At 44.2% G+C, this 22265-nt stretch overlaps 1 protein-coding gene across 1 annotated transcript in view; it reads left to right on the forward strand.

Annotated features, from left to right (window-relative positions):
• LOC112399586 (lysosomal acid lipase/cholesteryl ester hydrolase) overlaps nucleotides 1-22265 on the forward strand; it is a 36001-nt gene extending 13736 nt beyond the window's left edge. The window contains exons 4-10 of the mRNA XM_024744833.1: nucleotides 7174-7372; nucleotides 8485-8594; nucleotides 10070-10206; nucleotides 12939-13085; nucleotides 13968-14039; nucleotides 20530-20601; nucleotides 21456-22265. Of these exons, the coding sequence (XP_024600601.1) occupies nucleotides 7174-7372; nucleotides 8485-8594; nucleotides 10070-10206; nucleotides 12939-13085; nucleotides 13968-14039; nucleotides 20530-20601; nucleotides 21456-21689 (971 nt within the window). The 3' untranslated portion in view covers nucleotides 21690-22265. The remainder of the gene's footprint in view (nucleotides 1-7173; nucleotides 7373-8484; nucleotides 8595-10069; nucleotides 10207-12938; nucleotides 13086-13967; nucleotides 14040-20529; nucleotides 20602-21455) is intronic.

The following is a 22265-nucleotide window of genomic DNA, read 5'->3' on the forward strand; positions in this document are numbered from 1 at the left end:
AGAAAGGCAGTTTGGCATGGAGATAACAAGCACTTTGGTGTCACGTAATCACATGGTTCCCGGTTCCACCATATACTAATTGTATTTACATCCTTGGGCAAATCATTTCTTTTTTCTATGCCTCAGGGTCCCTGTCTGTAACATAGGAAGGATAACATAAATGGCGTGGTGTCATCCTGGGTACACAGTAAACTAATTAAGGCAGTGCCCTGGAAAGCGCACATGGTATATGTGGGGTGGGTATCTCTGTGTGTGTGAATATGTGCTGTTGGGTGTTTTTTAATTTCTTTCCTTCCTTTATTCCTTCATTATTGCTTTTATTCATCAAATTTGCCTGGAGCAAGCACCACATGGCAGACTCAGCATTGGGTGCCACGGAGGCTGCAGTGAATGAGACGGACCGATTGCTGCCTTCTTGTTGCTTAGCGATCAAAGTGACCACCACTGCGGCTGGTGGGGCGAATGGCATTCTGAGGTTGGGGTGTTTTTCTTCCCTGCTCTGTGATCACGGCACTATTGTGTTTCCTTCTGCCGAGGGTCACCCCCTTTCCAGCAGGGTGACTATGAAATGTGAGTGCAGTGATCTGGGCAGTGGCAAGGTCTGCATGCCTTTCTGAACGCTTCCTGTGGTGGGCCATGTGCTGCACTCTGTGAACTGTCACATGACTTGTCACACAGCTCTTGGATGTAAGGGCTCTTATTACCCCCTGTTACAGAGGAGGAAACCAAGGTTACAGAGGTTAATTAACTTGCTTATTATAAAGTAGCTGGTGGTTGGTAGTAAAGGCAGGATTCCCATGGCTTGTGATGGCATGTCTGCCCCTTGGGCTCTTAGCACTGCAGCAATGTCTCTGATCAAGGGACAGCGTGCAAAGTGCTTGATTTAGATAACCTGCGTACCAGCTTCCATTGCTTAAGTTCCTGGTGATGAGTGCTTTGGAGATAAGCCTCTCCTTATTTCTCCCTCCAGTGAATATAAGGTGTTGTGGCCGAGCCTTCCCACTAATGTTATTTGTTGACAGTGTTTTGTGCTGTCTTTGAGGCCAATTCTTCAAATTAGAATTAGACTACAAAAATTCACCCAGTCGTCCCCTGTTGTGGATAAATAAAAGTCTGCTCTTGATTATTCTGGAGTAGGAGGCCCTAGAACTACCTTTAGGGGCCTCTTGGATGCCGGACCCGGGATCTTCACGTCTGGTTGGCCTCTTCTCTGGGCCAGCCTGGTGCAGCAGAGGACTGGACATGCTCCCCTTTTAATGAATCCACTTTGAACACAGCTATGGATGGGCTACATCAGAAGAGCTGAGGGAGCTTGCTGAAAATAAATATTTCCAGGCTCTGTCTCTGGACTTCCTGATTCCCTAAATCAGGACCAAGGGCAGAAATGTGCATGAAGTGCCCCCAGATGATTTTGATATGTAGCCACTTTTAGGAAATAGTGCTTGGCTTGATTTGAAGTGGCCACGTACAAACGGAATATTTATAAGCACTCCCCCTGTCCCCTACCTCTTTATTTTTGAATGAAGTTTTCTTCAGAGTAGTGGTTACAAGCAAGGACTTTAGAATGTGGCTGACTTGGGTTTCAGTTCTGGCTCACTGCTTAGGTGATTGTTTCAGAGCAGGTTACCTAACCTCTCTCTCCAGGCATCATCTGTAACGTGGGGGTGGATCTTAACAGCTCTCTTTGCAACAGTGTAATCCATGTGAAACGTGGTGCGTGATAGGTAGCTGTTACTGATGAATAGTAATAATAACACAAATCCACCAGATGCCACAGTGCTGCCTAGAGTTTGTCTTAAGTAGTCAGGGCAGATTCAGGAAGTCCCCAGGGCCCTGGCTCTTTGGGTGATCGACAACCTATCTTTGGCGTGGTTGAACCAGCCCTTGGACTTTGGCTTTGTCCAATCCCATGGATGGCTGCAGGGAGGTCTAAAGTGAGGGGTGATCCCGACTTTGCATTACTCAGTATGGGGTGCCAGGGATGCGTGTGCACCATAAGCCAGGTCCTTGTTGCCATTTTGTCTAGAACCTGCCTTTGCAGAAGGAGATGGGGGGCCCTTATGCCACTTACAGCCCGTCTTCTAAGCTTTTCTAGAAGATTTTAGGTCATGCAGGCTCCTGCCAAACTAGCAAGCAGCCAGGTCTCTCTCTTCTTCAGGCCCAGGAGACATCCTGCCCGCCTCTGAGTCCTGGTTTGGGATTGGTGGCTGTGCAACTCTGCACAGGTTACTTAGCCACACTGTGCCTCAGAGTCCTTATCTGAAAAATGGGGGTGAAAACTCGTCCCCAACTGTATTAGTTTCCTACTGCTGGTGTAACAAACTACCACAAACTTAGTGGCTGAAAACAGCATAAATTTATTACCTTACTCTTCTGGAGGCCAGAAGTCCTAAGATCAAGGTGTTCGTAGGGCTGCCTTTTGGAGGCACTTGGGGAAGATCCATTCACTTGCCTTTTCCAGCATCTGGACGCTGCCCGCATTCCTCGGCTTCTGGCCCCATCCTCCATCTTCGAAGCCAGTAGGGTAGCATTTTCCAGTCTCTCTCTGACTCTGACCCTCTTAGAAGGAGCCTTGTGATTACGCTGGGCACACCGGATAATCCCGGATGCTACCCCATCTCAAGATCCTTAATCACGTCTGCCAAGTTCCTTTTGCCATTAGCCTTTTCTCGGCTAAAGAATGCCACTTCATGTTGTCTTTCTTCACAGAGCTTGCGTTCTAGTAATGATTTATTACATTTGTACATTTATTATTATTGTGAGTCACTATTACTTATCAGCCATTGTACCATCCCCACTTTAGAAAAGGACATCGATACTGCAGAGAGATTGAGTAAATTCTAAAGGGTTACATATCCAGTAAGAACCAAAGTCTGTTTCATGCCAACGCGCTGATCTTTGTGATCTCCTCCTCTCTTCCTCCTTCTTTTGGTTCTTTGTTGGACCTCAGCTGATTTCTCACACCATTTTTGAGCAAGTTGGAGGCCTGTCCAGACACTGCCCTGGTAGAGAAGGCCAGTGCTTGGGAGGTAGGAGGAACTTCCCCGTGCACCCGGTCATCTTCCTCTTGTGAGGCTGTGGGCTCAGCAGATTCATTTTTGGAGGCTGAGTAATCCCCTCCTGGCTTCCACCCATGTTTGGCCCCATCAGGCAGGCAGCGCCGTGGCGGCCTGTCACCAGGCTGCATTTCTTTGCTGGCTCTGTGCTAACTACGTAGGTGACTGTGAAGAATTCACTTGCCCTCTCTGAGCCAAGGTACTTTTAGGCCTTTCCCTCAGCCCCCAGCCCTCGTACAGCCAGTTTGGACAAGCTAATTGCAGGGCACAGCAGGAAAGGCAGCCCTTGTCCTGACCTGTTGGTTTGTTACTCAAAGACAGACCAGGCTGCAGGTGCTGGAGTGTGTGGGCTAGGCTGGTCCTTGGAAGAATTGCCTGAGCGGGCAAGGTTGCATATCGTGGCCTGGCCTCCTGTTCTCTGTCTCCTCCATCCATCTACTAGAGATTCCTTTCTTCCAAGCACTTGGTCCAACTCCCTCCAAAATAGCTTTCTGTCTTTGGCTTGTCATTCCCTGAGGGCCTCTGTATGTTGTGGAATGACTCTCTGTTGTTAGCCTTTCCCATAGCTGTACGTTGTAGAATGACTCTCTGTTGTTAGCCTTTCCCATAGCAAAACCGCTAAGAGCATGGACCCTAGCATTAGACTTACGTAGATTCGAATCCCAGCTCCCCCACTTTTTAGCTCTTATCCAATCTTGTGCAAATGACTTGACTTCTGTTAGCCACAATTTCTTGTTCTGTTAAATGGAGATAGTACTAACTTCATAGGATTTTCAGCACAGTGCCTTAGAGCACAGGGGTACATAATAATATAGCTAGCTGTTAATTCAATCGGCTTCTCTCAGCAGGATGAAAAGAAATCTGATTAAAGTAATTCACTGGAAGGTGTGAATGGCAGTAGGTTTAACCCTCCTGGAGAGAAACTTCTTTTTCCTGCAAATCCTTAAATCCTTGATTGGTGGCAGGATGGGAAAGATGACATAATGCCTTCCTTTCTCCCCACTCCCCCCCTCTTAGGAGCAGGTGGGAGAAGCTGGCAGACATGTGGGTAGGCCCGTCACAGTGCCCTTGTCTATTCTGCTGCCCTTTTGCATTCGCTAAGTGCCAGAGGGAAGGGACAAGCAGTTTAGCACCCATTTTCCATCCCAGGATGGGTTTTGTTAATATTTTCTCTTTGTTGGTGGCCCATCATGTCTAATGGAATCACGGGCATGGGAAACCCAGTGGATTGTATCCTCTGCAGCTTCCTCCTTAGAGGCCCCTTTTGTTCTGGGAGGAAAGGGAGCTGGCCACACCTGCAAGGATGTGCAGCCCTGAAAGAAGTCCTTCATATCCCCTCTATGCCCAGGTCAGACAAGGCGCCATGCCCTACCAGCGGTTCCCCAAGCTGCCTGTGCATCAGACTGCTGTAGGGAGCGTTTACGTTTCACAGCACACTCTGGGGTCCCATCTGGCTGAAGCCTGGGATGCAGTGCCGGTTCTCTGCCAACCCAGGCTGCCGTTTCTTCACCCGAACCCTTTGTGGGGCAGTCTGTCTCTTACTTAAGAACCGGCCCGAAATTACTCCCCTGGCTGAGTACTTTTCTCTTTCCTCTGGGCTTTCCTGCGTGGTGGTCTGACCTTTTCCACACTGGGCTAGAAGGTAATCGTGTGTCTGTCTCCTTCACTAGAATGGAGCTCCGTGGGGGAGGGAGCATGGCTTACTCACTTTTGTGTCCCTGAATCTAACACAGTGACTAACGCATGGTAGGTACCAGGACAGGTTTATACAAGATGTAACGTGTGTTTTGAATCACTCGATTTCTTTTAACTTCTAGTGCACTGCTTATTATACAGTAGAATTCTCAGTAAAAACTCTTCAGATGAATGAGTAGGACACAGCTGAGAGGCCTGAGGTTGCCGAGGTGCCATTTCTCAGCCATGTGCCTTTCCATGCCAGCCCCTTTCCTCCCCTCCTGGCATTTCCCACGAGAAAGCCGTGGGGTCTGCCATATGCTTTGCAGCTCTTGGCCCGGATCCTCCAGATTTGAAAACACCTGGCTTTTCAAGAACAGATTCACTATTTTCTTCCTACCTGGTGCCATCTTTTCTATCTGTTCATTGAGCTTTCATATTCAGCTTGAAGTGAGGGATGGGGGAATCCCAACAAACAAGAAGAGAATTAGAAAAACAAGTGACTTCGATCCGCTCCCTTCCCCCGTGACAGGTGTCTTAACAAATCACTGAGTTTTCTCCACCACCCCCTCCCCCGACACACACTGGATGGCTTTGCTGTCACCCTGGGGTCTGCATGGTCTCGTGCGCGCGCGCGCGCGCATGCGTGTGTGTGTGTGTGTGTGTGTGTAGGTGTGTTCTCTTTGTCCTTGTGCAGTTACTTTCATTTTGTAGGTACCCAGCTGATTGTGGCATGGAGTTAATGGATGTCCACAGATTACCCTTTAATGTAAACAGTTTATTTAAATTCCAAAGTAATTAAACATATTTTCTTTGTTTCTTTTTCTATTAAACAGAGACTCTTTATAACCTGGATTGCAGTAGTGGTTGTTTTAGGCAAAGCCAAGTCCATGGAAGTTCAATGTACAGGGAAAATATAGGAACTTTGGGAAACCCTTCAATGGAGTGTAGGGCGAGGGGTCTGGGAATGTTTTAAGCCTCGTGCAGGGGTGAATGGTAGGTACGGGCTGCAGTGGGGGTGTTTGCAGGTATTGTTGGAAGCCCCTCAGCCACCATAATTAGCACACGTGCATGGTGGGCACATGCCTGAGTTGGCCGCCTGCACTTTGCTGGGCTTTACGCTCACCTCCTGGGAAAGTGTCAGTGGCTCCTAATTGCCTGTGGGAATCCAGAAGTTATTTGTTGGTGATGCTTAAAGAGTTTCCTGGTATATCTTCAACTTGCCAACTCCTAAATTTCTCCCTTGAAGCCTTCTGTGGGGTTAGGGAGGGAAGTGCAGAGAGATTTCAGGGGAATTTGAAATATTCCCCATCAGGAAAAGGTAGGCAGAGAAAAACAAATACCGTGTGCTAACACATATGTATGGCATCTAAAAAAAAAAAATGGTTCTGAAGAACCTAGGGGCAGGGCAGGAATAAAGATGCAGATGTAGAGAATGGACTTGAGGATATGGGGAGGGGGAAGGGTAAGCTGGGACGAAGTGAGAGAGTGGCACGGACATATATACACTCCCAAATGTAAAACAGATAGCTAGTGGGAAGCAGCCACCTAGCACAGGGAGATCAGCTCCGTGCTTTGTGACCACCTAGATGGGTGGGATAGGGAGGGTGGGAGGGAGATGCAAGAGGGAGGGGATGTGGGGATATATGTATACGTATAGCTGAAACTAACTTTGTGATACAGCAGAAAGTAACACGACATTGTAAAGCAATTATACTCCAATAAAGATGTTAAAGAAAAAAAAAAAGAAAGAAAAGGTAGGCAGCTGACTCCTGGTCCCTGAAAACTGGCACCTGACCCCCCTTCCAGCTCAGTCCTGGCCTGGCTGCCCCACTCTGTATCCTGCTCTCCCCTCCTCGGTTCTCCCACCCGCACTGAAACCCGTCCTCCTTTCTCAGGACTCTGCCCTGTGAAGTTGGCTGCACAGCCTCAGGTTTCACTAAGTGTCTGAAGAGGCACAGGTTGGAACCAGCACAAGGAATCTGGCCCCCATTGTGCTCTCCTTCTGCCTCGCTCTAACTCTCCTTTCCCCAGCAGGGGCCACCGCAGTGCCCACGCTCCTTCTCTCTGACTGGTGACCAGCAGCAGTGCCTCTTGGAACAAGGCAGTCCTGCCCCACTGCTCCCCATATGTAGCCAAGGTCTTTTCTTGCTTAGCCTGATTTCCTGGTCTTTTAAGGTCCAGTCTTCTTCCTCATGGCCCAGCCCCAGAGCACCTTGGGTGTGTGAGAAGTGTCTTAATGTGCCCAAGGAAAACGTACAGCTCCCAAGCGCCCTTCACACAAGTACATATAGTACAGTTACCACGGAATGGTAATGCTACCTCAGTCTTGTTTCTGTTTCATTATTTGCTTTGTGATCTTTTGTGACTTTTCTGATTAGCAAGATATCATGTTTGTTTTGAAGCTTAGTGCTGCTAACTCCTAAACATGATTGCTTTCCAGGTCCCAAACCAGTTGTGTTCCTGCAGCATGGCTTGCTGGCAGATTCCAGTAACTGGGTCACAAACCTGCCCAACACCAGCCTGGGCTTCATTCTGGCAGACGCGGGTTTTGATGTGTGGATGGGGAACAGCAGGGGAAACACCTGGTCTCGGAAACACAAGACCCTCTCCATAGACCAAGATGAGTTCTGGGCCTTCAGGTATCTTTGAATTGATTATGACGGGGGGGTCTTTTTCCTTGGTACTCTCAACATAGACACTGGGGACGACAGGAAACTCAGGATCATATGATGGGAAACTAATGGTTTATGAAAGGTTTTATGCCTTGTTAGGAATTTAATAAATAGCAGTAAGGCAAATTATAAATAAATGATTACATTTATGGGTTACATTCAATAAGGGATTTTTAGTTATTTTGACATTCCTGGTGGTGCGGGTGTCGCTGTGTAAATTGTGTACCATACCCTTCTCCCTTCCTCCGTAAACACGTCCTGCAAATATCCACTCCTCTTATTTCTAGAAGTTCTCTTCTCTCTCTTACTTCTGGCTCTACCAGTTGATCACTGCATGATATTAGGCATGTGACATAAGCCCTGTGTCTGTTGCCTTTTTGTAAAGTGGGGATAATAAATACCTTTCTCATAAGGTCACTGGGGGCTTAAGGGAGAGGACACAAGGAAAGAGGCTGGCACAGAGCCTGGCAGAGCGCAAGTGGTGGTTACAGTCAGTACACATGCGTACAGGTTCAGGGCTGTGTCTCTGTACCAGGCATTAGAGAAAGTCAGCACCATGACTCCTTCAGGCTTGCTTCCCCATTTGTAAAACCAGAACCTACCCGAGGCCGTGAAGCACAGGAATGAGAGCTTTTGCCAAAGGCATCTCCAAGAATATACTCGTTGTTACACTATTTGTAACAGCGAGAAATTGGAAACTACCAAATGCCCATCAGCAGTGAGTGAACAAATAAAGTGTCATGTATTTACACAATGACCAGCCGACAGCTGTATGTGACGGCAAAGATGAAGTCGGATGCAGAATGATACACGCTGTTTGATCCCATTCATAGAAAAGTTCCCAAATGGATCAAACTAATTTATGGTTTAAGAAAGGAGGATAGTGGTTATTTTGGGGAGGCATGGTTAGCAAGGAGCCCAGGGAGGCTTCTGCAGCGCTGGTAATGTTCGGTTCCCTGTGCTCGGGGCTGGTTTCCCCAGCTGTGTTCAGTTGGTGATAACTCATCAAGCAGCACACTTGTATGCTGTTGTGCTTGCATGCAATGTCTCAATGAAAAATTTCCTTTTTTGGATTACAGTTACGATGAGATGGCAAATTATGACCTACCAGCTTCAATTAGCTTCATTCTGAATAAAACTGGCCAAGAACAAGTGTATTATGTGGGTCATTCTCAAGGCACCACGATAGGTATGTATAAAATAAAGATGGGAGGTTGATATAATGTTTTATTACTGTTTGTTCCTTCTTAAAAGTGAAATATAAAAGAAATAATGTTCAGATAGAGTTTTGTGTTTGTTTTTTAATGCCAGGCAGAAATAATGAATAGGGCAAAGAATTTTGGTAATATTGAGTCTTCTCTGGAAATTCAGACAAACATAAATAGATGAACATGGTGTATGGTTCCCTTGATTGAAGGAATCAATGTAAACCACAGCCTATTACATATTTTCCTAGTTAAGTGATATGGGAATGTGAGAGAGTAGAAAACAGGAAGTTGTATAAGTGCAGAGACTTTTATAAAGAAAACAAGGAAATACACTGATTTTTTAAAGTGAAGTGGAATAAAGCTAGCTCCAAGGATGCCATAGTACACTTTATTTACAAATAATTTTGTAAAGTCATATATATTTTTAATTTATGCTGATGATAAAAGTATTATGTGTTCATTGTAAACAGAAACAGAAAATTTAGCAAAGTTTTAAAAAAATAAAAATTGCCAGGAGTTCTCTGGTGGCCTAGTGGTTAGGACTTTGAGCTTTCACTGCCTGGTCCTGGGTTCAATCCCTGGTCAGGCAATGAAAACAAGAGTTCCTCTGATTAGGTACCAGAGACCTGTCCCATAATTTATTTAATTCCCCTGTTGGCGTTTCCTATGACTCATATCTTTGGGTTCCTATCACACAATCTTCTTAGAATACATTCCTAGAAGACAACTGTGACGTGAAAGGTATGAATGCTTTGAAGTGTCTCCCTATACGTAGTTAAGCTGCCTTGCCCTCACTACCACTCCTCTTTGTCACCTCGAGAGGCTTCAAGCAACAAGTAACATGGACGTAATTGCCCTCCTTATTAATGGACTTAAGTATTTTCTGCATCTATATTCGTTCTTCCATGACCTGTCCATTGGTGTCCTTTGCCCCACTGCTTTCAAAATTGACATTCTGGGGCCAAGTTTAAGGCAAGAAGTGACCTGAGAGGAAGCTAAAAGATATTTTGAAGCTAGAGGATTCTAAATATGTAAGTTCCTTTCGAGTCCTTGGCGACTGCGTTGAGCACCTTCGTACATCATTCTTGGTGATGGAGGGGGGGCAGTAGGGGATGGACACAGTGGGGTGGAGCTGTTAGGAATAGTCTTCGATTCCCTGGCTTACATCATTAAAGGAACGGGAAACATCTGATTCTAGCAACCCGGATTTCTTCCAGTGCATATGTAGGCTGAAAATCAAAACAAGCACTTAGCAAAACTTGATTTACTGGTTTAATCAAATTCAGTGTTTGTGCACGTAGGAGTTCAGAGACCCTCGTTTCAGGAGTTTTGCCTCCTGGCATTGCTTGCACAGGTCTCAGATTGCCACTAGAAGGCGACACGCATGCCCGACCTTGCCTTTTCAGAGAAAAGTCCCAGAAGATGGAATTCTCTTATTTTCCTTTTGTTCCCACAGGTTTCATAGCATTTTCACGGATCCCGGAGCTGGCCAAAAAGATTAAAATGTTTTTTGCCCTGGCTCCCGTGACCTCAGCCCAGTTCGCTACTAGCCCTCTAGTTAAATTAGGACGATTTTCAGATCTTCTCATTAAGGTACTTGGATTCCCCCCACCTCCACTCCCTTCTCTCACAGATTTCCTTTTTGGTTCTGAAGAATTGGCCTATAGAGGAAGAAGGTGTGTCTTCCTCCCCTGTGTTTTGCTATCAGTGGAACAGTGGGTTTTCCTCTCTCCGTGGTTTTTCTTTCCCCTTTCACCCCTACTTCCAGATCCGGGGGAGCCAGGGAAGGTGTCCTTAACTCCACACTGGAACTCCCTGTTCTCATGGCTAACACGTCAGTGCAAATCCCCACCCACCTTACAAGGAGAGCATAGCTTAAACCTTAAACCTCCCTGAAGTTGCCCTTTATTCCATAGGGTGGGTCTGTGCCTAGGAGTAGGCAGCAGATGGGAGACAGGCGATGTGCTATTCCACATGCCCAACCCTGACCACACTGAGGGTGATCTATTATATTTTATTATATGGCCCCTAAGCAGAGGCCAGTAACTTCATCGGAGCTCAATGTGTGAACCCTCCAGGATTTGCTCAAGGAGGAAGCAGGTTTTTTTTGTTTTCTTTGTTTTTGTGCGGTACGCGGGCCTCTCACTGTTGTGGCCTGTCCCATTGCGGAGCACAGGCTCCGGACGCACAGGCTCAGTGGCCATGGCTCACGGGCCCAGCCACTCCGCGGCATGTGGGATCTTCCCGGACCAGGGCACGAACCTGTGTCCCCTGCATCAGCAGGCAGACTCTCAACCACTGCACCACCAGGGAAGCCCAGGAAGCAGTTTTTATGAGGAGTTGAGAGCCAGCTAAGGCCAGATGGTCTGTTACGCACGCACTATCTATGTTTTATGTATGATAGGTGTGTACACACACATATGAAATCCTATACAGAAATATATACTTACACATGTCTCTTGGCCATTTAAGAAGTATGTTCACAGGACATATAGACTATACTCTGACCTCAGAATCTGACTCTCACCTAAGATGGGATTCTCTGTACCAGTGATCAGACAGGCAGGTAAGATGTGGGCCCCTCTAACCACATGTATTTTAAATACCTTGGATAACAGAACCTTCGATTTTCATTATAAACAATTCAGAGATTACAAATAAAGTACCCTTCAACTACCAAGGCTTCTCCTAGCACCTTCCTCAGAATTAAGCACCGTGCTCAGCCTGGGGTCTTTTCCTATAGACCTTGTGTGTGAATTTGTATACCTATATAGGTCCAGAGAGAAATGTATTGTTTTGTTTCAGTGTAGACAGTATCCAACTATGTAACTTGAGTACCTTGATAAAGACCCTATTTCCAAATAATATCACATGCTGAGATACAGGGAATTAGGACTTCAACATATCTTTTTCGGGAGGGACACAATTCAACCCATAAAACCGCCTTTGTAGGCATTTGAATTTTTCACTCTGCTTGTCCCTCCAGAGGGTAGGCATCAACGAAAGGGTAAATTATAAGGAGACAAATTTGGGTTCACTATAAAGAAGATCTTTTTCCTATTTCCTATTACACATGTACACGACGATCTGCCTTGAGGGCATAATGATTGCCCCAGGAATACTTGAGCACAGGTCCAGGGGCCATTGGTCAGGTCTGATGTACACCAGGAGTCAGCACATGTTTTCTGTTAAAGGTCCAGATAATAAATATTTTTGGCTTTGTGGATCATATGGTTTCTGTTTCAACTACTGAACTCTGCCTTTGTCTTTTTTTTTTTTTTTTGGCTGCGATGGGTCTCCGTTGCTGTGCGTGGGCTTTCTCTAGTTGCGGTGAGCGGGGACTATTTTTCGTTGCGGTGCCCGGGCTTTTCATCGCGGTGGCTTCTCTTGTTGCGGAGCACGGGCTGTAGGCGCGTGGCTTCAGTAGTTGTGGCACATGTGCTCAGTAGTTGTGGCTCGCAGGCCCTAGAGCACGTGGGCTTCAGTAGTTGTGGTGCACAGGCTTAGTTGCTCCGTGGCATGTGGGATCTTCCCGGACCAGGGCTCGAACCCATGTCCCCTGCATTGGCAGGTGGATTCTTAACAACTGTGCCACCAGGGAAGTTCTCTGCCTTTGTCTTGTGAAAACAGCCAGAGACAATGTGTATAGAGAAAAGCATGGCCGTGTTCCAGTAAACTTTATAAAAACAGGCAGTGCTGGCAGAGGAGGCATGGGGAGTTATTGTTCAAATGGGTACAGAGTTTCAGTCTGAGATGTTGAAAGAGTTCTGGAGATGGCTGGATAGTAGTGATGGTTGCAGAACAATGTGAATGTACTAATGCTGCTGATCTGAACACTTAAAAATGGTTAAAATGGTAAATTTTGTATTAAGTATTAAAAAACCCCAAAAGGCAGTGGGCAGGATTTGGCCCACTGGCCAATAGCATCGGATCAGATGTATGTGTCCTAAGCAGACACATTGCTGACCGACCACAGTTTCAACTCTTTCTCAGAAGTCACTAGCAATCCATCAAAGTCAGATGAAACTTTGGGGATGGCCCTGGGATCAGGGATCATTCAGGCCCCCTCCCACTGTAAAAGTCTTCTGTGGACCTATGTGATTTTTTGCCTTCTTTTTTTCGTTTGAGACTTTAAATACACATCTGTAATATCTGCTATTGCCTTAGTAAACGTATCACACAGGTGTCCTAGTTTGAATGCCCACTGGTTGCCATTTCTCTTCTGAGGCCATCCGTGGACACGGTTGGCATGTGTCTGCTTGTGAGGTGGGACGTGGAGGCCATACACCAGAAGGAAATGCTGAGATATTCTTTTTATTTTGCAGGACTTATTTGGGGTTAAAGAATTTCTTCCCCAGAGTACGTTTGTGAAGTGGCTGAGTACACATGTTTGTACTCATGTCATTCTGGAGGAGCTTTGCGGAAATGTCTTTTTTGTTATGTGTGGATTTAATGAGAGAAATTTAAATATGGTATGTATGTTTACAATAACACTTTCTTTAAACTGTCAGTGATTTTATTTTATCTGTGAATGTGCTTCTTTGTGTTGGAGGGTGTGGGAGAGGCAGGAATGACCTCATTAGAGCTCTAAAGGCTCTTTCATTTAACGGGTATAAGAATCAACCTTGGCAGGTACCTGGAATACCATTTGCAGCTAACCTCAGGCCAGCCGTTGTCAGCTTCCTACATTGTACCTATGCGGAAACTATGGAATGAGGGAGATCGGTCATCATTTAAATTGCAATATTTATATTTATTATAGTGATCTTTTTCTTCAAAATAATTACTATAAATGTGTTTAAATTTGGAATGGCCATTTGTACACACACACAGGCACATACCCACCCATGTATATATACATTTATTTATTTATTTTATAAAATGTAAACCCTTGGCCAGCAATGTGCTGGTGTTTCTAAATACATTCGTAGTTTGTCATGTTGTATTTTGAAAACAGGTCTTAAAATTCTGGAACGAAGGCTCTAGGGAATTTTTAAGGGATGTTAATTTTTCTTGTTTCTGATGAATAAAAGCAAGGTATGATTGTTATATAAAATTTTGGAAATTCAGAAAAATAAGAAGAAAATAGAAATGAGCAGTAATCTCAACCAATACAGCCCCACGGTTACCATGTTGCTGTATATCCTTCATGTGTATTCTGTGTGTGTATGTGTGGTTATTCATATTTTTACAGGACGTATTTGTAGTCAAAGAACTTTTTTTCCTGCTCTTAATCTCACGTATTTGAGATTGTGGCTCTGTAGTTTTTAATGCTTCAAGGTGCAAACTGTGTTTGTTATCAATGCCTCCTTCAGGCTGTTTTCATTCTTTATTTCCACATGTTTATTTTGCAGTCTAGAGTGGCTGTGTATGGCACACACTCTCCTGCCGGAACTTCTGTGCAAAATATGTTACACTGGAGCCAGGTACGCATTCCAGGAGTACAGTGGGGGGTTTGTGGAACATCGGCCTTAGAAAGTTCTGTGCATTCCATGAAGCAAATAGAAAGGTAGTCTGCTTACACATCTGAGCTGCTTTCCTTCCTGAGTCCTGGGCTCCCGTCACTATATTTATGTCGCTTGTGTTATCCTCCCTGGGGCAGACTGTACTACGGTGTGAGTTCACCAAACAGCTATTGGAGTTGACTTGTTTGTTCTTTTCTTCCCCCTCCCCTCTGTCAGTTTTTCACTGAGTCCCAGATTTATTTTATTTCTGTGTTGCTCCAGAAAGCAAGATTTTAGAGCAGCTTTGGAGATAGAAGCTGCTATTTCAGCATTAACCTATGAACATTGTATGCCTGAAACATCAGTGGAGAAACAGAGCTAAATCAGTCAAGGATATAAGTAAGAGACACTAAATTTTAAAATAGAGTTTTGAGTGTATGATCACACATCACGAAAGTATGCATGTTCATTCTACAAAATTTATAAATTACATACGAGTATAATAATAAAAATTCTCATAAGGTGAAAAATAAAATTGTTCTGTAATCCCACACATAGATAGAGAATGTGTACCAGGGATATAAAATGTCTCTGCATTCTACTCCGTATCTCTTGCTGCGTATCATTTCAGAAAGAAGTGGTTAAGGATATAGATAGAAATCATAATTGTAGAAATAGATTGTTTACTTTTCTTCTTACTCTTTTATAGCTGTTTTTTTTCACCTGACAATATGTCAGGGACTTTTTCTACCTCAGGACATGTTTTTGTATAATTTTTCCCCCAAAATTCTTTTTAAATATGAAATAACTCACCATTTAAGCGTCAAACCAAGATGCAGTGAGTGCCTTGGGCAGCAATCTTCAAACGACTGGCAGTCACTGCCTGTATCAGAATCATGTGAGTTGCCTTTAAAAGTACACTTTTTAATATAATATTATTTTTAAAAAGTAAGGGATATTGGGTTTGTGGTAGAGCTGTTGGATTAGCTACAATCCAGGCTTTTAAACACAAAGCCTCCTGTGTCCCATCCCTAGAGATTCTAATTCATTTGGACTGCAGTGTGTATACCTTTATTTTTTTTAAACATCTTTGTCGAGGTATAAGTGACCTACAATATTTGAAGTGTACAAGGTAGTATGTTTTGCCATAGATATACACCTGCAAAGCCATCACCACAATCAAACCAGTGAACGTATCTGTCACCCCCAGAAGCCCCCTTGATGGGAGAGCCCCTCCACCCTCTCCCATCTGCAGCGACCCATCTGCTTTCTGTCACTGTAGGTTACTTTGAATTTTCCAGAGTTTTGTCTAAATATAATCATACAGTATATATTTGTTTTTGTCTGGCTTCTCTCAGCATCATTATTTTGAGATTCACCCAAGTTGTCATGTGCATCAGTACTTCATTTCTTTCTGGTGCTGAGTGATGAGAATTTATATTTTTAAAAAATTCTGCCCATTAGATTCTTCTGCCCAACTGGATTTGGGAACCTCTGACCCGGGACATCACTGGTATCCTTCCTCAGTTGTCCCAGGAACGTTGTCAGTTGCGAGTGCTATCAGTTACCTCTCCTTGGGCTTATCCCTATGGAACCAGGCAGGACCCGGCCTGAGGCTTTTAGCCCCGTAGTGACTGTAAGGCCTAGTGTTAAGCGTCGGGGACTCAGTACCAGAGTTTGGCCTAGAAGAGGGGCATCTGGAAGGCAGGTAGCTCATGACGTGCTGAGGAGCACACCTTTACCTCTGAAGGGATGTCCCGAAACCTTCAGGAGTCCTCAGATGTTCACCCCCAAGCGTCCACTCAGTCCCCTACTTTTCTCCCCAGGCACTTCTCCATCTAGAGACGCTTGTTTCTCTGTATGCCCTGCCATCAGAAGAGCCTTATCTTTCTGAGCATTTTTACCCTCTTACCTAATGGACATTTTTCAGTAAGGTCCAGTTTCTGTCACCTCAAGAGTCAGTGCTCCCCTGTGTGGAGGACGACTGAGCCGAGCTGGAGGCTGATGCTGAGCGGCCCACGCTGGCAGCCCCATGCCTCAGCAGAGCACAGGTGACCGCCAGCCCTAGCCTTTCAGGTACCCTTGGGAATGTGGTGGCCAAAGCTGTCAGACTACCCTGTTGCATGTCACAGCACGGTAGTCCTCCAGCCTTTTGTGCTGCAGGCCCGCACTGGCGTTGGGTTTGCCTAGAGCTCTTGGATTGGCTGCAATCCAGGCCCCTGCTCTTGTTCCAGCCTTTTTTTTTTGTGGTACGCAGGCCTCTCACTGTTGTGGCCTCTCCTGTTGCGGAGCACAGGCTCCGGGCGTGCAGGCTCAGCGGCCACGGCTCACGGGCCCAGCCGCTCCGTGGCATGTGGGATCTTCCCGGACCGGGGCACGAACCCACGTCCCCTGCATCGGCAGACGGACTCTCAACCACTGTGCCACCAGGGAAGCCCATTCCAGCCCTTTTGTCAAGCAGCTGACTGGGGTCAGGGGCTGCTGGCTGTGGATCGGAGCACCGCTCTCAGGCCCAGTGGTGACCACGTGGTTTTAGGTCCTCACTGCATTGCAATGTGCACCACGAACGTTTCTGAAGGCCAGATTCCCTGCAGAAGTCAGCCCTGCCCTTTGTTCTTGTGCTCCCTGTGTCATCCCTTTGTTAAGAAAATGGTTGCTTTGTGCAGCTGTTTCATAGGATCTTCTTGACTCTCCCTCCTCTGGGCTGTTGGCCAAGGGCTGCCAGCCAGGGACTGCCACTCTCTGCCTACGCAGGACGTGCTGGGGCAGCAGCCCTGGTCCCTGCTGGGAGAGGCTTCCACTGAGGGTGTGCGGGGCCTGAATCCTGGCAGGCTTGAGGGCTACAATTCAGATGTGAAGTTGGGAGGTTTCCGTGGCAGGAGTTTGGGGGTGCCCTTAAAGGCCATTCTATTCATAGTAAATTTTGAAATGGATCTTTTGTATAAGTAATTAGCATTCAGTTCTCGAAGTTCTAAAACCTAGTTCTTCACTGTTTTTTTTTAATTTAGCTTACAAATCATCTTCTTCTCTTTATAAGCCTCACACGTTTCAGAGACCCTCCGGAATCTCTAGCCCCCTTGCCAGCTATGCCCAGAGCCCAGCTACTTGCTCCTGTTTGAAGAAGGCCGGTCCTAACATATCTTTACAGTGCTGTTCAGAATTACTTAGGGTGCTATAAAAAAATACAGTTTCTTGGGTCTACCCAAGACTTGTTGAGAATCAGAATTCCTGAGGGTATGGCTCTGGGATCTGCATTTTACTAAGCACCTTGTAAGATCTGATGTTCTCTATTGTTTGAATCCTGCTGCTTAAAAAAAAAAAATGCAAAATATACATTAGCTAGGCTCTTCAAAACACTGTAAGAGACATTTAGTAAAATTTTTGTTATACATATATGTTCATTATGAAATTTTAAAAATATGTGAGTACAAGAAGAAAATACATTACCTGTATGTCTACCACCAGGGATAACTACGATTAGTATTTGCGTATTATAGGGGAGGTAAAATTTTTCCTTTACTCTCTTCGGGTTTCTGACTGGGACTGACATAGGACAAATTAACTGGAGAAAAGCATATGGATTTCATTTACGTGTACATGGGAGCCCTCACAAAAATGAAGACCCAAAGAAGTAACTAGGCCTAAGTGCTTAGATACTAGGTTGAACAAAGGATAGCAGTTTTAGAAAAGTAACTAAAATATATGGGGAGACTTACAAGACATGAGAGTTATTTTCACAAGGTCTTTTTGTATAATTTCTGTCAGCCTCCTCTTTTAGACTCTGGTGATGAGCACGTTTCTTCCTCCTGGTATAGGGAGGGCTTCTTTCACATGGGAGTTTTGTGTTCTCCTTTTAGAAAGAAAAAGGAAGGTCAGCGTCCTCTTCATATCTTCTGTTTCTCAAGTGCCTTTAACTCAAAATAGTCATTATGCCAAAGCGGCATATTTTGGGGTGGCATGTCCTGAATGCTTACACTGTAATCTTATCATTTTTTTTGGTATAATTGTTTCCATTACAGAAGGAGGATTATGCTACATGCACTTTTTAATAATTTTATTTTTTATTTGATTAAACAGCATTGTATTTCTGAGGTGCAGGCTAAGTTGCTGTATCAAAGACCCTAAAATGCAGCATCTAAATAAATAGTTTCCTTCCTCAGAATCCAGTCCAGACATCAGTGGCACACAGTCGTGGAGGAGTTGTGACTGCTGTGTGAAGTCATGCAGTGACCCCGTCCCCTCTGCACTATAGCTTGGCCATCTCTGGGGCGCTGGCCTCTTCTACCTGGTTGAAACTGGGTCACGTTCATGGCAGTTCCAGCCCCCAGGAAGAAGGCACATGAGGGATATGGTTCCTACCCTGGCAGCCATGTGCTTAGCAAAAACTTTAGAAATTTTATTACTGAAAGGAAGAAGGCAGGAATGGGTACTGGGGGGCAAATAGCAGCCTCTGCCTTAATCAGAAATGCTTTTCCAGGTCAATAACTACACTTAAAAATATTTGTAACTGAGGACAACTTTTTATTGTTCGAATTTATTATTATTATTATTACTATGATAGGGTTTTTGACAATAAAACATTCTGGGATAAATATTCTTGAATTAGAGATCTGTCCTTGTACATTAGGCAGATGACTTCCTTAGGATACAGTCTTAGTAGACTTAGTGATCAGAGGGTAAGCATCTCTATAAGACTTCCAAATATGTATGGTACTTTAGAAAGGTTGAACCTATTTACATTTTCATTACCAACAAGATGTTAAAATAATTTTTTAAATAGTTTAAAATTAACTTAAAATATTCATATGTGGATAAAGGTCAGGTGAAAATGCTTATAATACTAGGAGAGACAGTTTTTAAAGTCTCTCCTAATATTATGAGCATTTCCACCTGACCTTTATCCACATAAGATTACCACTTGAGTATAGCCATAGTGCATGTTCAATTTTACTTTCTGACTTTTCTCCACTTAGTATTATTTATAAACAGTTTTTCTTTCTATTGTATTATATTTGTATTTACGACAGTGGCATACCATGTGTATATTGATATAATGTATTTAACCAAGTATCTGTCATTGGATGTTAGCTTATTCGCAGGTTTTTGTTGCTATGAATACTCTTCTTCACATTTCCCTCCTTCTGAGATGCCCTTTCAAGGGTGTAGTTTGAAGTCCTATGACGCTGAGCGCCAAAGTCAAATCTGAAGTTTAGCCTGAACTCTCGGCACGTCTTTCCTTTGTTTCTACACTCACTCTGGGTGCTTTATATAAAAGCCAAAGACATATGTGAGAAAGTGACAAGCTGGTGTCTGTCTATGGGGGCAGAACAACTTGCATTGATATATTTTCACTGGCATTTAGAGCTAGGGGAAGAGATGCACTAACAGGTGCTGTAAATTTATACCTTATTCTGCTTGTTAAATGTGCTGCAGGTATTAATATCTGTCATTTGCAATGGCAAATGCGGATGCTAAACATTCCCCCTGTAGTACCTCATCTCACACTGTTGTTTATTGTATAAACCAGTAGAATTTTATGCAATTGATAAGAACTGAAGCCAAAGGCAGTTCTGACAAAGAATCCTAGGTTTTTCCTGTTTACCAGACGCCACCCTCTGGCCAAAGCTTATTAAACAGTTTCCAATTCATTTGGTTCGCCAATTTTGGATTTAATTCTTGACATATTTTTAATTGGGGGATATAGAGGAGGTATGGATTTGCATTATTTAAAAATTTATGAATAAGTGACTTTTTGTTCATATTTTTCTATCATGCTATCCTAAATAAGCATACATTTAAATTTCATATACAATATCATTTCATGGCTCTAGTATCCTCAACTGATCGGAATTGTTCAGTGTACAGTACAATTTGGTGATTTTACTGGTACTGGTACTCAAGAAAAAGTGTTAAACGAATTAAATTCGTAAAATATTAAATAATATAACTAGTCAAATCGGATGGATATATAGGAAATATGATGGAGATTATATGTAATATAATTATATATACAATTAATGTATTTACATACTAATATAAATATATTTATCCATATAAATACACATTAATATATTAATCACTTGTTAAATGTAATATGTATTTCTTTCCCAAGTGAGATAGTGAACTCTTTGGAAAAGTTTAAGATTCAAATTCCAATAAAAAAACATCAGCGTAAAGTTTATCCAACGGGTGCAATGCTGATCCAGGATCATTTACAGCACATGTGTGTAGCTGCTTTATTGTGTCATGTAATAGCTACTTTCCAATCACACAGTGAGAAATTGAGTCATTTAGGAAAGGAGAGCAAAATTATGCCGTTTTATTTTAAATTGCAGTTTGGGAATTAAGAGTGAATCTGGGTATCGGTGTAAACTTGGTATCTGAGGGGGTAGCTAACTCTTGCAACCTGTGATGCTATATCAGATTTCTGTGTTAGATAACTTTATTTCTCCCCCAATTATCTTCTGTCTAGCTTATTAAATTGCAGAAGTTTCAAGCCTTCGACTGGGGAAGTAGTGCCAAGAATTATTTTCATTACAACCAGGTAAAGTCTTCAGAGTCTTTAGAATTAAAATGGGCCCTGAAAACTCATCAAGGAAGCCAGCCTGAGTTATGAGGATTCTGGCTGGGTTCAGGTGCCAGGGGAAATGGTCGGGAGGGTTGACTAGGTAGCCTTCGTTTTCCCCCAGTCAGTTCTAGAACAACCTAAGCATCCTGGTTCGTGCTTTGGACCTTGTCCTTTCCCTGGCTCTGTATAGTCATCTCTGTCATCGGTCATGGATAGTGATCAGGCACACAGACCTTAAGAGTCAGACAAGCCCATAGGGCTGTTACCTGGTGGCTGGGGGGCCTTGGCCAAATTACGTTGCCTAAACCTTTTCTTCCGTATACACATGAATTGACCACTTTTTGGGTGCTAAGGGCTCTAAAATGGGAGGCACTCTGCTCATGTTTTTCTTATTTAATTCTCAGAATATCCCTGTGACATAGATGTGATGATGATTAAAGAGGAAGAAACAGAGGCTTAGGGAATTTCTGTGACTTGGGTCACACCCCAGAGGGAAGGGAGGTGTGGATATGACTCCAAAGCCCCTTCCCAACCACTTGGTTTGGTTCTACTGCTTGGCATCAACTACCTGGGAGAATGACGCCTTCCTCCCAGGGGATGAAACTCGTTACCTTGCCCAACACAGGGTAACAGCTCGACGGCTAGCATTCTTTTCTTGTGGGTTAGGCTTCTTTTTGTTCTGGTAATAGCAACTTGAAAAGGAAATAGAGTGATCTTCAAACTTTAGTCTTTGATTCTCAGATCAGATTTACTAATCAGTGTTTACTGGGGATTGTATTTTTGTCAATTAAAACAACAAAGACAAAGCTTTCTATGGGTTTTCATTACAGAGTTACCCTCCCTCTTACAATGTGAGAGACATGCTGGTGCGGACCGCCGTCTGGAGTGGGGGGCAGGACTGGCTCGCGGACGTCAGCGACGTCAGTGTCTTACTGACCCAGATCTCCAACTTGGTGTACCACAAGCACATTCCTGAGTGGGAGCATCTTGACTTCATCTGGGGCTTGGATGCCCCGTGGCGGCTCTATAATGAAATGATAAATCTAATGAGGAAGTATCAGTGAACGCCAGACTGGAGACATTTACTGTCAAGTCATGTTAAATCTGTTTGCTTAATTTCTCTAAATATACGTGTTTTCCTTTCCCAGGCGTTTTGTATTTTTATATTCAAGAAAATTATGCCGTTGAAGATGCCCAGTTCTCTCCAGTTAGGATAAGAAACGCTTTTGCTTTTTTTGTTTAATCAAACAAACTGCCCGCCAACCTTTGATCCTCTCCCGTGGGGAGGAGAGTGGTCTTAAACCTGAGGAGGGGTGGGTGATGGTTTGGAAATCCGCAGTTTCCACTGAGCGAGGCTGTGAGTGGAGACTGAGCCCTGATTAACCCCATTTGCAGGTAGTGGCTGCAGCTGCGACCCTGGATTCAAGGACTGTCCATCAAATGCTCTCCTTGGACAAATGAAGCAACCAAAGCTGGCGGAGACAATGCCATAGGGCCCCCAAAACATAGATTTAGGAGTCTAATGTGATCTCTCCCACTACTCTGTAAGCTTGAAGATATATCTTACTTATCTCTGTATGCTCAGAATCTAACACAATACCTGGAATATTAGTGAGTTAATAAATATATGCGGACTGACA

The sequence above is a fragment of the Neophocaena asiaeorientalis genome, unplaced genomic scaffold (genome assembly GCF_003031525.2).
Source record: "Neophocaena asiaeorientalis asiaeorientalis breed wild unplaced genomic scaffold, Neophocaena_asiaeorientalis_V1.1 scaffold131, whole genome shotgun sequence".
Lineage (NCBI taxonomy): Eukaryota > Metazoa > Chordata > Mammalia > Artiodactyla > Phocoenidae > Neophocaena > Neophocaena asiaeorientalis.